Below are 15,087 nucleotides of genomic sequence, written 5' to 3'. Positions count from 1 at the left end.
CCTGTTAAATCCAATTAACCCTCTGCTCTGATCCCCACAATGCATCCCTGCCCCTGTCTTGTAACACCAGACCTTCCCACCATTTCATTAGCACACACACACACGCGCACAGATACTCCCCCCTCCTCTACCTTTCCACAATTGTAATCCAGTCACAACCCTGCTAATGCACCTCCTATAATCCAATCAGCCAATCACTGCTCTTCATGCAAAGGCCTGTGTCACATGACTAACCGCACGTTAGCTTGCAGTTAGCACTGTCATTTGGCACTAATGTTATTCCAGTGTTTTTTTCCTTTCTTTAATGTGATTTGGTGAAGTCTCAGCTCCAGCTTCCACGAGTCTAGTGCTAAAACCCCAGTGGACTAGGCTAATCAGTTTCCAGCATTTCTGAGGGAGACAATGATCCCAGTGTTAGCGTTGGCTAATGACAAGCTAACACAATTAGCCTAGCCTCCCTGGAGGAGAGCTTAGAGGCAGGGGCCATTCTTGCCCCACCTCCTGCAGGCTCCTCATCCACTTTTCCTACATTACTATGGAGCCTAATGGCCCCCTATTAAGAAGACAGATGGAACACGGACGTGGAGGGATTCTGCATCTTCTTGAGTTACATATATGTGTCGGATATGTGCTACATCCATGACTGCTTGGATATTAAATAATGCCTCCTCTGTTAATAACTTCAATGAAGTAAACATTCTTTTCACTGCAAGGTGTGCCTGTAACATGTAGAGCATGCAGTAGCTTAGCATTATCAGAGTGAGGAGCATACATTAACTTATGGTGCTGTAATGCACTTTGGCTCAAAATAAATGCCAAATATCTTATTAATTTTTTTAGGAGTTTCAATATAAGAGGGAAAAGGAGTCAAAACTATTTGAAAGCCATGGTCTTTTCTGCAGCACACAGGGGTTATCTTATACTTTGTGTCTTGATGTGGAAAATGCTACCCATGTTATAAAACTGCTACAAATTATTTGATAATCCTGTTTGACCCAGGTATAGTTTTATGATAAAGTTTTACAGAATACATTATACTCATTAACACTGAAAAATTAAAAGAGCACAAGAAAGTCAACTATTATCAACATGCGATCAGGTTTATCAGTAAACCAGATCATCAACATCAGCGAAATGGCTTGGGCTAATGTGATGCTGATTGAAAGTCGTAGCTTAGAATGTGGCTAGCATATTTTAATAGTGTATTCAGTGGTCCACATGGACTTCTAATCGTCAATGGATGAGTCATTTTAGATAACACACATGAAGCCTACCCAAGATAATTCAATAAATACCTACTATGCATGACAAAAAAGGCTTTTTTTGGGAGGAAAAATAAAAGAAGAAGAAAGCAACAATGAAAGTACTATTTTTGGAAGTAAAGAATGGGTTAAACCTTAAACTGTCAGTAAGTGAAAGCCTTTGATCTACTTTGGATTGACAGTGTCTAAACTTACTTGAACTTGGCATTCACTTGGTCTGCAGCTTTATGGTAGTTCTCTGTTGTGACCTTGTAGAACTGAGCACTCTGCAGAGAGACAAAGAGAACAAACCAGTGAGTGAGATAAATGCATTGAAATGTTATTGTAATCTCGTGTACAAAAAAGTCCATCCAATTTATTCACATCTTTCCTGATTTCAGTTTGAAGCTATTAAGGAAAAATTTCAGCAAAGTGATGCCTCATAACACTTCAGATCTGATATAGTCCTACCTACAGTGCAGCTGAGCCTGCACAACCCTGCCTCATCTACCATCACCCAAACTCCATTAAAACTTTATGCAGAGAGATATTAAGCGCATAGGTCTATTACCAGTTGGGCTTATTGTCCACAACATGGAAGCTAACTTTGTGATCCGTAATGTATATAGTTTGGTAGTGGGGAGTATGTGCTTGCATATATGAAGGTAAAAAATATTGGCAGATAAAATATTGCACATTTTATTTTGTGTGTGTGAAAAAGGGGAACCACACATTTGCCTCTGTGTGAAAGTGTGAATTATGGGTATTTGTGTGTGCGTTTGTGCTTATCCTCTCACAAATGGCCGCAGTAATAACAGGCAGCAATCGTGTAAGGTCAGAGGGTCGCTAGTGAACAATGTACAGCCCACCAGTCATAATCCCACAGTGACCCATAGCAAATCAACCAATAGCAGGACCCCTTAACCTGAATTACCTCCTCAAACACAGCCATATAACATAGCTCCTACACCATTTATACTACTAGAGGAAGAACTGTTTTGTCAGCCCTAAGTCGCTGTTATGCACATTTATGATCCAATGGTGAGAGGTTGTAAAGTGCGATGGATGGCTTGATTGAGTCGTGTAAGGTTTGATCGAGGGGCAAAACACGCAATGTCTACCAATGCCTTCCTCTTAAGTACTCCACTTTAATAAAAGTTATAGTTATATAGCATAGTTTAAACAAGCATAAACATATTGTCTTTCACATCAGACAGAGTAGAGGTTTTGTGCCATTACCTGTTGGGGTAATGTTGAGCTACCCAATCTACACAGTCAATACTGTATGCTGTGTTAAATATCTCTCAGACTGTATTGAGCCTAAATAGTAAGCAGACTTTTACAAGGTTCACAAAAATAATCATGCATTCAGAAGAAAAAGGCTTTTCACTTAGTGCAGAGCAAGCTAGTCTAGCAAGTTGGTTCTGGAGAAGTTTTAAAACGAGCCTTTTCTCAGTCAACAATGGTATTTAAAAAATGAGTTCTATCCTATCTGTGCATTGTTAAAAGAGGAATAATTATCCTTGAGCCGCATATGCATTAGCCAAGGCCTGACAATAACCTAAGGCGAAGAATTTGTCGTGCAAAAAGCACTCAGAATCAGTGACCAGCTAACCCATCAACATTACATTCACTGGAAACCAGGCAATTAAATCATCTTGCATAAATTACAGATACTAGAAATGTGACAAATGTAAGCCTCTTTGTCGTATCTGCCCTGACGTAACCTTCTTGAAGGGAAGACATTCATCATAGTTCAGAAAAGATCAATAGGAATGAACTGTGCTGCTGAAAAGATCAATAGTCGTGTGTTGTAGAGCTAACAGAAGATGGGACATGGCAACGCTGACAAGGTCTGATACAGATTTGAGTCCTCTTCCTTTGGATGGACACTGAGGGTTTGCAATGAAGTCATTTACTTTGTTCACATTCTGTGGAGTTACAAACATATTTTAAAACAAATTATATTTTTTTACTTCAATTTTTAGACTGTTCTCTATAACAACACAAACATATATTTTTAAATATGTAGATAGCATCTATTTTATATATTTCATAGATAGTCAATGTGTTGAATTGAAACAAAGAACTGCTTTATTCAGATCCTTTTCTATGACACATCAAAATTAATTAGATACATTTTGTTTCCTTTGATCACACTTGAGATGTCTCAAGTCCACGTGTGTCAAATTTAATTGACGGGAAATCATTTATGCCTATGCAGAGACCCATGTCGTATGAGTAAAAATAAAGTAATGAACTTCAAGAACCCTCCGTACATGTTCAGGATGCATGTTCAGGGATGAATTTGCAGAAGACAAAAAAAGATCCTGCATGAAATGTATCAAACAACATAGTGTGGAAAAAATAAAGGGGTCGGAATACTTTACCGACCCACTGCAGTTGTCCCTCAGGCAGACATTAGTTTGTACGTAAAACACAATAAAGAAGTATGCCCAAAGTTTAAGAGTTAACTTGTAAGCTTCTGTTGTATCTGTGCCCTCTTGGCCTTGAATCAAGTGGTTTTTAGTGTAGACAAAGAAGCTGTCAAGAGCTAAGGAACAAGATTTAAAACAGAAGCTTATTCACAGATAAAAAGACTAAAAAGAGAGGCTGCTAAAGAGGAATAAGAATAAGACTTCTCCTGGGTGCAGAGATTGGGCCTCTGGAAGAGAAAGAGAGTCGTAAAGAGAAGGATTTGGGTATCTGTCTAGAATACTAAGTATAAGGTAATAACACCTGCCTAAATGGCAGAGCTGGCACTAATCAGCACACTAATCCACCTAGGAGGACAAAAGGCCATGTGTGACAATGATTGCAGGACCACTTACAATATGCGTACACACCCACACAAACAATGTGCATTCACGCTGACACCTACATGCACAAAGAACTAACACGCACAGCATGGGTACATGAGTAGACATGCTGCAACAAGCATCTACACATATCCTGGTGGGTAGATATAGACAATGACATGCACTCACAAAAACCCTCAATCACTACCTGAGAGATCAGAGAAGATGGTAATTTGTCTGATTACTGAGTGGTGTCAAATTGTGATTTCCTGCTGTTGCCCCAACTGATTTAGAGAATAGCCCTGACCTTTTGTTAGCCCAGAGAGGAGAGACCCAGTCTCAGTCTGCTCGAAAATATTTCTCCCTGGACCAATGTAAAATATTTTTATGAGCTGCAAAACACAACCTTGTTTTAAGTCTCACAGAGATGTCTTTTTAATTGCTGTCGAGCAATTCTGTGTCAAAGCCTGAACAGAATTGTGTAGCTACAGTACACAAATCTTATTCTGAAATCTCTGAGTGTTTCTGTTTATTTTCATCCTCTTTTCTCTATTTGCTTTCCAGTAGCTCATCTGGAGCCAAACAAAATGCTGGTGGGGGGTGTCACAGACAAATTAAGTCATTACTGCTAATGCACTGCAGCGATATGGAGAAGATAGAAGCTGCACCCCAACACAGGCTCCAGCTCAATTTAGAAAAAAAAAAGCCTCAAATTTTTAATGAATAAAACAAATAACTCCCTCTCCTGATGGCTTCTTTCTCTTATCTGCTGCTGAGCAGGAGGGCCGAAATGGGGAGAAACCCCACCATGGCCAACATTACGGTTCTGCAGAGCTAGAGAGAAAATGAGACTTCTGCTGTGTGACTCTGCAACTAAGGAAAGAAAATAGGCTGGTAAACTTTTATTGTGTCTATCCTTCATACACATTTTTAGTCAAACGTAACTTAATCTGCCCACCATCACCTCTAAGCATGCGTTCTGGTAGAACACAAGGCAAATTTTAAAGCTGGAGATTGGATACAAAGTCAAAAGGAAAGTGTGATCAGATGCAAATTTGCCCAGGGGGACGACCTGAGACGCAAGACACACTCCCACACACAAGGCCGGCCCATTGCTAGTTTAGCTTACCGCTAACGTCTGTGCAGTCGGTACATTGGATGGAGAATACATACAAATGTCCGGCAGTCAATTTCGAAAACCAAACACATGTGTTATGGGAGTTACGTGCCAGACAGGTATTTCTTGGCCAGGCTCAATCGCTTCTTAGAGTCTCTGGTGGTTGCCTGGCAACCTCACAGATTTTGTTAACCTCAAAGTCACTACAGGGGGGCCTCCAAATTATTGTCAAATTTTAAAAGTTTTTTCATCAATTAACTCGAACGTATGATTAACAAATATAAATCCCCATTGATGATAGACTCTAAGATTGCCACCCACAGATACAGTTAATTGTAAAGATTCACTGTGCCACATGTATGTGTAACATTAAAATCATGCGAACAATTATTATTTAAATAGCTTAGTATTCTATGCAAAAAAGTATGTATAAAGGCTTTAGGCCGCCCTACACGTTATTATAAGCCCAGTTTAATATGTAACTTCATTTTATAAAATATATGTAGTAAGGGGTCCCTGCTCTGTCTCTCTTTCAGTTAAGGGATCCTTGGCTTAAAAAACGTTGAAGACCCCTGCTTTAGACGGTAATGCAACGGTGAAGCGTTTTGAAGATTTCCACTCTGGAGGGTGGTTTCACTTTTTTGCATTTTTAAGCCCGCAAAACGCCGTCGCCGTATAAACGAAAGGCGCATCCGATAAAATATTTTTTCGTTTTCACCCGCGAGGGTCATCGTGTAAATCGTGTAAATTCAGTCAAGTTTCGAAATGACTTTTCCAAATGAGAGAGAAAGCTGGCTGTAGCTTCATATTTACCGTACAGACATAAGAGTGGTATCAATCGCTCATCTACAGTAACTAACAATCATACTATTCTTTAAGTGTATACAATCAATTTCTTTCTTTAAATCACTTTTCTTGAGAACCACTAGATGTTCTATATAAATAAAAATAAAACAATGTGGCAATGCAAAGTTAGCTACTTTTATGGCTAAGTATAATGTTTTACACCCTCATTTTCAATATAATGCTGTACAGTACAATAACACCCATAACTATGGCCTAGTATCTTACAATTAGTTGAATCAACATCTGTTGCAAAGTTATAACAAAAATGTAGCCCTATAAGCAGATATTCCATTATTATTTTGGCCTGTGGAGCTTTACTACTGTAGGATTTCTTTTTTACATAAACAAATGTACCGCTCTGTTGATGTGAAATCAAAATTCCTTGAAAAGACTTTCCGTTAAATCCCTGTGAATCCCATCATGCGGCTATAACAGCAAACCGTCTCCGACACAATAATTCAACACTGCAGCACACTGTCATGTCTTCACTCCGGATTACTGTGTCTCCAGTTATACAACTAGCAAAGCCAGAGAGACTACACTGATCGCTTCATGGTGAAAGAGAAATTCTAAAATGTCTTTACTACTACAATACAGCAACAATACAAGCAAGACACAACTGTTCCAATTTTTTAATTGTTTACATTTTTAAGACACAACAAGCAAAATGTACTTAAAATGAGCTCCAGTCTTCAGAGAGAGAGAGAGAGAGAGAGAGAAAAGAAAGAGAGAGAGAGAGAGAGAGAGAGAGAGAGAGAGAGAGAGAGAGGGCAAAAGACTGAGTGGGAGAAGGATAGCGAAATGACAGACCAAGGAAGAGATGGAGATACCAAGTGAGAGACAGAGAGATAGAAGCCATTACTGTTTTTTTAATGCTCTTTCCTCTGTATTTCTTCCTTTCACAGAACTGTGGAACTTTGCTATGAGATGGCAATTGCTGCAGTGATTGTCCCCGGGAGAGCAGAAAAATCCAATTTCATCGATATACAAGGCGAAAAAGATAGAAAAAAAGTGAAGAAAAATCTCTTCTGAAAAAAAATATGAAATTGAGGCATTGAGGGAAAAAACACCACTCAAAAAAAGAAAAGAGAAAAAGAGATCTGAGAAAGGAGAGATATAGAGAGACAGATGTGGCGAGGAGGGAGGGCTGAAAAGAGACATGGTTGAGAAAAAAGAAAAAACATGGGCAAGTTGATTGTTAAATATGAGATTGTTTTACAGCGGGGCAGGTATTGAGTGAAAATGTAATAAATATATAGATATTGTTTTCAGGGGCTATTTGGTAGCTGTGGCCCCAATGAGCAGCAGCAGCAGGCTGAGCTGCCTCGGAACCTGGTGATGGCCTGTCACTGGAAGCCCCACTGATGAATGGCCATGTTGGATTGGAACAGACATGTAATATATATCAGACTTAGTCTCTCCCTCTCTCTCTCTCTCTCTCTCTCTCTCTGTGTGTGCCTCTTTCTGCTGGTGTGCAGGATGCTCGGGGAATCCTGAGGTAAAGGGAGGATCGAAGGGAGGGTGAAATGCGCGATGGGAGATAATATTAAGTTTGCCGTATACTCCCAAGTGACATGACTACAGCCTTGTTAAACCGCCCACCAATACACTATCACTTGAAACCGGTCTAAAATATGTGATTGATTCTGGGGCCACATATTTTTCCATAAGTTCCTTAAAGTTATGTAAGTTTACTTTATTATGTTTGTTCATGAGAGTTTAATATGCAGGCATGACTTATTCCAGGGGTGGCTGTAGCTCAGTCCGTAGGGACTTGGCTTAGAAACCAGAGGGTCGGCAGTTCAAGCCCTCGTACAGACCAAGTACAGAGTGTGGACTGGTAGCTTGAGAGGTGCCAGTTCACCGCCTGGGTACTGCCAAGGTGCCCTTGAGCAAGGCACTGAGCCTCCAATTGCTCGGGGATCCTTTAATGAGCAGATTTAAACTGACAAAAGCCGCAAATTGTCACATTTGAGCAGCTGGAACCAGAGAAAGTTAGGTATTTTTTCTTGTCTAAGAATACCTTTAATATACAGTAACAATGGATATGACCTGGATATGGATATCTGTATTTTGTTTGTAGTCCAGTCCCAGTTTATGTCTATTTTCATATATACTTGTATATATGAAAATATGCCTGTATGTAAGCTATGATTGCTTATCTTTATTTAGCGGTCTGTATTTGTATCTTCCAGTAGATTTGCTCTCTGTACTGTATGCGTATTGAGCTCCTTCATCTGGAATGGATGCTATTAACCAAGCGGGAGTGTCAGTGAGTACACAGGAACAGAACATGCCAAAAATGGTGACTTTGTTTAGTATACTGCCGAGCTTCCGTTGGGTAAAGAGAACAGGGAGTGAGGACAGGCTGAGAGTGCCAAACGGGGCACTGTGACCAGAAAACGAAAAAGGAGCGCTATTAACACAGTCCAAACAAACTGCACCCCCTATGGAGTCCCAAGCCGCTTGCTGCACAGTAAGACAACATGCAATATGCCCACCATTGATCCTAAGTTACACACAGGATCACACACCATCACACAATATGCACACATCAAAACACACACATGGTCGCCACTTCTGTTGTGTTTCGTCTCCACAGGCCACGAATCCTAATAGAATTTGCAAATTGAAATAGTGGGGTTTGTGTGAAAATTTTAAGGACAAAGGGATTTGGGAATATAATTAATTTATCATTTAATTGCTGTGCATGAATCAATAAATAAAGCAGTGCGCACACTGTTCAATTTCACAGACCCTTTCTACATCATTCCCAGTTTCTTTTTTTTAACCAATCAGTGATGGGTTGTACGGTTCTTTCAACCTTTTCTTTTACTCTCTTGTTCTTTATCATTCAGTGAAATTTTATCCTTTTACCACTTTTCTGTCTCTTTCTTTTACTTTGGTCTTTTTCTTTCCCTACTCCCTCACAAATGTCACTTTATTATATCATACCTTCTCAGGTAGAATCTCTTTAAATCCAATTTGTCTCCAGCTGTCCATCTTTTTTTCTCATCTTTTCTTGTATTTATTCTCTGGTTCCTCTTTTTTCCGTTAGCTTCTTAATACATTATCTCTTTCCTTGTCTCTCTCTCTCGGTCTCTCTTTCTCTGTGTCTCTGTGTCTCTGTGTCTCTCTTTCTCTGTGTCTCTCTCTCTTTCTCTGTGTCTCTGTGTCTCTCTCTCTCTTTCTCTGTGTCTCTGTGTCTCTCTCTCTCTGTGTCTCTCTGTCTCTCTCTGTGTCTCTCTCTCTGTGTCTCTCTGTGTCTCTCTCTGTGTCTCTCTCTGTGTATCTCTGTCTCTCTGTGTCTCTCTGTGTCTCTCTCTGTGTCTCTGTGTCTCTCTGTGTCTCTCTCTCTCTCTGTGTGTCTCTGTGTCTCTCTGTGTCTCTCTGTGTCTCTCTCTCTCTGTGTCTCTCTGTGTCTCTCTCTCTCTGTGTGTCTCTCTCTCTCTCTCTCTCTCTCTCTCCCTCCCTCCCTCCCTCCCTGGTGTGAACGTGATTCGTTGACAATTTGATCTAAGGAATATTGACCATTGGCCAATATGGCTGATGGATGGTCCATGCCTGAAGTCGATAATGCCTGTGTTAGTTGGGACTCGTCGCTTCTACCATAAGCACTCACATTTGCTCCTATACAGGGCAATGCAGTAGAGCTACCCTGTCCAAAGATGTAATAATGCAACAAAAGCTGAGGAACCGAAAGAGAGAAGCTTAGCTAACACTGCTGGGCCTCTGAGGTTCATGTGAAACAAGAGAGCATGCCGACATCTTATATTATTTCAACATCTTGAGCTCTTTTGCCAAGCCATCAACCTGCTAACGGAAGTCAGTAAAAAAGGTACAGTTGTTTTTTTTGCAAATGATCAATCAATTAATTCACACCTTCACTTGAGGTCAAGCTCCTCTTTGCTACACCAGGCAGAATTGTACAGACCACTGCCCTTCCACAAGTCCACTACCACTCAATACCCACTTGCCTGGCTGAAGAATTCATCCTCAGTGAAGGAAGGAAAATGTAAGAGCTTTATTGACCCAAAGGGAGAACTTGGCTTGTGTAAAAGAAAACAAAAAACAAGCAAATTATTATAATTGTGCCGCTTGTTAAAAAGATAAGAACAACTAGTACAAAAAAAGTATATTTAAATCAATTTGTGTAATTATAATGTCTGCACATGCACAACACAAGACACCATCTTTTCACCAAGAAATCGCATGTGAACCATTTGGATAAAGACAAAATCATTTTACATTGAGGTATGAGTATGTGATATGTTGCCATCCTTTCATCCATGTGAGCTTCTAAGAACAAGAACATGTGAGTGCCTCCCTCTTCCTCAGTGAATATCTGGCTTCACAGTGGTGTGAAACTTCAATTTTGATTACACTATAGAGAGCATTTGACTTTTTGCTCCCTCCAAAGGGGAGAAAACTCCTTCCCAGCATGAAGGCATCATTTTAAGCACATTAAACTGGGCATTGTATCCTTCTTAAGAAACACTTATGATTTGAAAGCAGCTTGAGAGCATTATTTTTTAACACACTTTAACAGGGCATTTGACCCCGGTTGCCTGCCTTGCAGGCATCTCTATCTGGGACCAGCATGGAGCTTCCATTTGAAGTGGGCTAAGCACGACAGCTGACCCTTGTCCCCCACCATAGGACACTGGTTTGACAAGGACCATCAGGGTAGTGTCATTTTCAGGGACAGAAGGACACACACAGGAAAGAATGAGATGTAACCTTTTATCCTTCAGGTGGACGGATGGGGAGGGTGGAAATTAATAGAAAAAAAGAGCACCAGAGAGCAGAAAAAGCAGCAGAGAGACAATTATGGAGAGGCAAAGAACACGAAAGAGACAGTGATGCACACCACACTGGTGAAAGCATGCAGAGTTTAAGTTGAGGGACGATAACAGAAACAGTGGGGCAGAGGGATGAAGAAAAAGAATAAATGTGAGATGTACTTTGGCTGAGCCCAGTGGTGACCAAGCCCACTGTGTATGCTGGCTGAATTGTGTGCATTAATCTGTGTGCACTGGTGTGCATGTGTTTCTGTGTGCATGAGTGCATTACACATTAATAGAGGTATGTTATGAAACCCTAGGCAAAAACTAGAGATGCAGTGATGTATGTTCTTAAAAATAGCAATGATGTAACCTTGCTTGGTGTCTGCATAATGCAGCATTTAGTTTTTACCTTGTTGTAAAATGGAAAGTTATTTTTTGCTTCACTTTTGGAAACTGTATCCTCCACCTTGGGCTATTCTAGTTTGTCGTGCTTTGGTTTGGTTTGTTCTATTATGTATCTTTTATATCATTCTTGTAGTTACGTGGAGAGCAAAACTCTGTTACGGTAAAATATTATCGTAAGATAATTCAGAGTACATATAAAGGCATTTTCAGGATGGTGCAAACGGTTTCTTACCCTCTCCTCCAGCCGGGCCACCTGCTCTCTGTAGAAAGCATCCTGCTTGTTTAGGTCTGCTTCTCTGGCCCCCAGCTGCTTGGCCTAAACACACAAATAAACACACGCACACGCACACACACAAGAAGAAAAATCATCACTTATGTAGCACTGACAATTTTATATAGATGAGGTTTGCATGTATGGTAATGTGTTCACATGTTGCTTAATGTGTAGAAAATACACCTTTTTGTCCACATGTGTGTGACTGATGATGCCTTGGCATGTATTGTATGTGCTTCTTTGTCCTATTGTGTTCAATCTTCAGCCAAACCACTATCAGGCTAAGAGGATAACATCAGTTCTCAGTGCGAATGGTGGTCTGGCGTATATATCTACCCAGCGCTACCAATCTCCACTGTCCTCCCCTCTACTGTGACCTTCACTAAACGTACGGCTGACTCTCTGGGTGATATACAAAACAGATAATACCTGGATGTATCAGCTCCAAGAGAGGAAGAAGCAGGCCTTCGCATTGGGATAGAGTGCCATGGACTTAAATCTATATAGAAATTTTAATTTGACTAATTATGATAAGTTTAATGTTCATAGCAGACAAATTTCTTCTAATCATTTACTTGTCAATGCCTAAAAAAAGAGTGTAAAAAGAAGAGGGGGAGAGGCTTTAAACAAGACATAGAGCTGTGTCATTTAAAGTAACCGCAAACTTTGGGACCCAACCAAAAAGCATATTGTATAACTGCTCTAATAAGATCAGAAAATAAGTTGACGTCGTCATCTCACCTATAACTCTACAAAACATTTGGAGTAATAAAGCTGCACAAAAGGGATCATCAAAATATGGAGCAGCTGAAATACCGTACCTCCAGAAAAATTTAGAATGTCAAAAAAGCTGAAAGGGAAAAAGAAATCCTAGGACTCTATCATGCAGAAACACAGAGAACTGTGGAGTCTAGACTTACCTTCCGTCCAATCTCCTGAATAAGGGAAGCATTGAAACAAAACAAGAAAGGGAAGAAGAGAAAGTGTGTAAAGAGGCACTGATTCATCCATGAACTTCTTCAAAGTGACATTTGGAAAGGTTTAGTATTCAGAGGGTAGGGGTGACTGGCTGCCACACTGTTCTGCTTGAATACTCACATTTCATTCTCTCAATCTCCTCTCACACTGGCGCGCGCACACACACACACACACACACACACACACACACACACACACACACACACACACACACACACAGTGCATACAGTACACATACAATACATGTATAATATACGACCATAAACTATGTTTTTATGTACATACATGTTACATACTTTCAAACTCAAAGACACACTGTACAAACGGACCATACTGCAGAGGACTGTCTCTATGGAAAGCAGCCACGCAGAGAAGCTTTGAAGCCTTTGCTTTAAACACTATGGGATGTTGAAGGAGACAGAGTATGAAGAAAATACAACGTAGCGAGAAAAAAAAAGAAATTGCATTACCCCATCCAATCTTTACTACACTGATAACCATCTGTGTTTGGCGACTGCAGGCGGAGCTGCATGCTCTATGCATTGTGATGAGGAGTGGTGAGGAGTGTCACCGAGGGGCTGTGTTCACATGAGATGAGTGGGGGAAGTTTTAAAGTCAAGGGGATGCTCCAAGCTTTCCCATTACACGCAAGACAGAAACCTACCAACACAGGCAAACACCTGCACACACGCGCGCTCGCGCCCACAAACACACACACACACACACACACACACACACACACACACACACACACACACACACACACACACACACACACACACACACACACACACACACACACACACACACACACACACACACCCATTATGTCATCTCCAGATTCAGATATAGTAAAAAAATAAAATAAAAAATAATAACACTCCACAGCATCACTTTATCACATTTCTGACAACACTCAGTAAAGTAACAACAACAAGTAACTGTCTCTGCTACAAGCTAACACCAACCAGCCTTGTTGTTGCGGTCAGACTATTGTCTCCACTGTGTCCCCCAACATGTCTGAAATGCGATTGTGTGGCCACTGTGATTACAAAAGCTAAAGCTGCCTGCACTTCATGATGGAATCGAGGTAAACTTAAACCTAAATGATAGCATGAGTAAATGTACCCTGAAGTACACCCTTAAAAGTATGCTGTAAGTACACTAGAAGTAGCACTATCAGGACCTTGAAATGTGTTATCGATGCGTTATCGAGGTGCCAAAACTACTAACAGCTCAATTTAAGAGGAAAAGGGGAGGGATGATGGGATGGAGGGAAACACATAGGAGAGGATTGGCAGGGGGTTGTGTACTGTCACGAGTGTGTCCAAACTCAATGTTACGCTGATAGGTGGCGACTAAAGAAAGAGAGAGACAAAAGATGCACACAGACGCCAGGACACAGTGGCTCAGACACTGATCTGAAACGCACACATCAGCACATACACACACCAGCCGGAGCAGCTGTACCCACAGAAAACGGGTGGAGAGATAAATGTGTGCTGAAGGCGAGACTAAAGGGGTCATTAAAAGAGGAGAGGTTATGGCAGAAATGTGTGCCCAGGGATTTTCTTTTTTTTGCTCACTTTTGTGTGTGTCTATGTGTAAGTCTATGCATACATGCAGTCGTGCATGTGTTCAATTTCCATGCAAGCAGGTTGGCCCTCCTCTTTGACGACACAGACAGGCCCAGACACACACACTGTGTCAGGATTACTTCCAACTGATTAACCCCATTCAGCAGACTTTAAAGATAATCTAATCATACTAAAGGCCAAACAATGGGACAGACTTCACCACTGCCCATGCACCTTTTGTTCCCCTAATGAAGAGGTGGTCACGGGTGGAGGAGCCGGGGGGGCAAAATTAGAAAAGAAAATTGAAATAAACTTGAGAGTGGAAAGCACGCAGAGATAAGAGACAAAGAAAGGAAGAGGACAACAAAAAGTGATTTATCATCTGAGGTGTCAAGAATGGAGAACTGGCTGTTAGATGGGACATCTCCTTAACTTTACAGAAAAGTTAAAGAGAGAAAAGGATCACAAAGTGCAGAAAGGAAGACATGTTAAGTGGAAGAAACAAGACAAAAAGGGGACACCTGAAGAGTTTTCCTAATTTTCGGAGTAATTTCAAAACTTTGCATGTCCTGAGAATGATAATTTATTTATTTACTAATTCTAATGACTAAGTTTAATTTTCCTCTGCAGCAAGTCATTACTCTGGCACAGCCAGTAGAGTTCATACACTGCTGTTTGTAGCCTAGAAAACCACACTAACATCAACGGCAAACTTTTACATTGCCCCTCCTGTATCCATCTCCCTCTGGTCTCTTATCAAATACAGTAGCACAATGGCTGGGGGTGACAGGCGGTTTAGAGTGAGACTGTGGTGGTCAGATTAAACGGATCGTTTAGGCGAGGTGAACGCCTCTGTGAATATCAATTAGCCAGCCGTAGAATAATTAAGGACAGCCATGTTTTTTAATTAGCCGACTGCCGCAGTTTGAGCTGGGAGCGAGGGCGGAGGAGTAGCGGAGGAGGACAAGAGTGGAGGAGAACAGCAGATGAGGATGGAAGAGGAATGAAAACAGGTGGATTTTGCTGCGTCAGGCCGCCCCCCCACCTCGTGTTTTCTCACTGAT

The 15,087-nt window shown here is 40.9% G+C and overlaps 1 protein-coding gene across 2 annotated transcripts in view; it reads right to left on the bottom strand.

Annotated features, from left to right (window-relative positions):
- Positions 1–15,087, bottom strand: part of chchd3a (coiled-coil-helix-coiled-coil-helix domain containing 3a) — an 80,035-nt gene that overhangs the window by 19,199 nt on the left and 45,749 nt on the right. For both annotated transcript variants that reach the window (XM_028571093.1, XM_028571095.1), the window contains 2 exons: positions 11,427–11,510; positions 1,458–1,528 (listed from right to left, as the gene is read on the bottom strand). In XM_028571093.1, coding sequence (XP_028426894.1) covers positions 1,458–1,528; positions 11,427–11,510 — 155 coding nt within the window. The remainder of the gene's footprint in view (positions 1–1,457; positions 1,529–11,426; positions 11,511–15,087) is intronic.

Source organism: Perca flavescens, chromosome 23 (assembly GCF_004354835.1).
Source record: "Perca flavescens isolate YP-PL-M2 chromosome 23, PFLA_1.0, whole genome shotgun sequence".
Lineage (NCBI taxonomy): Eukaryota > Metazoa > Chordata > Actinopteri > Perciformes > Percidae > Perca > Perca flavescens.
This window is presented reverse-complemented; position numbering and strand designations above follow the sequence as displayed.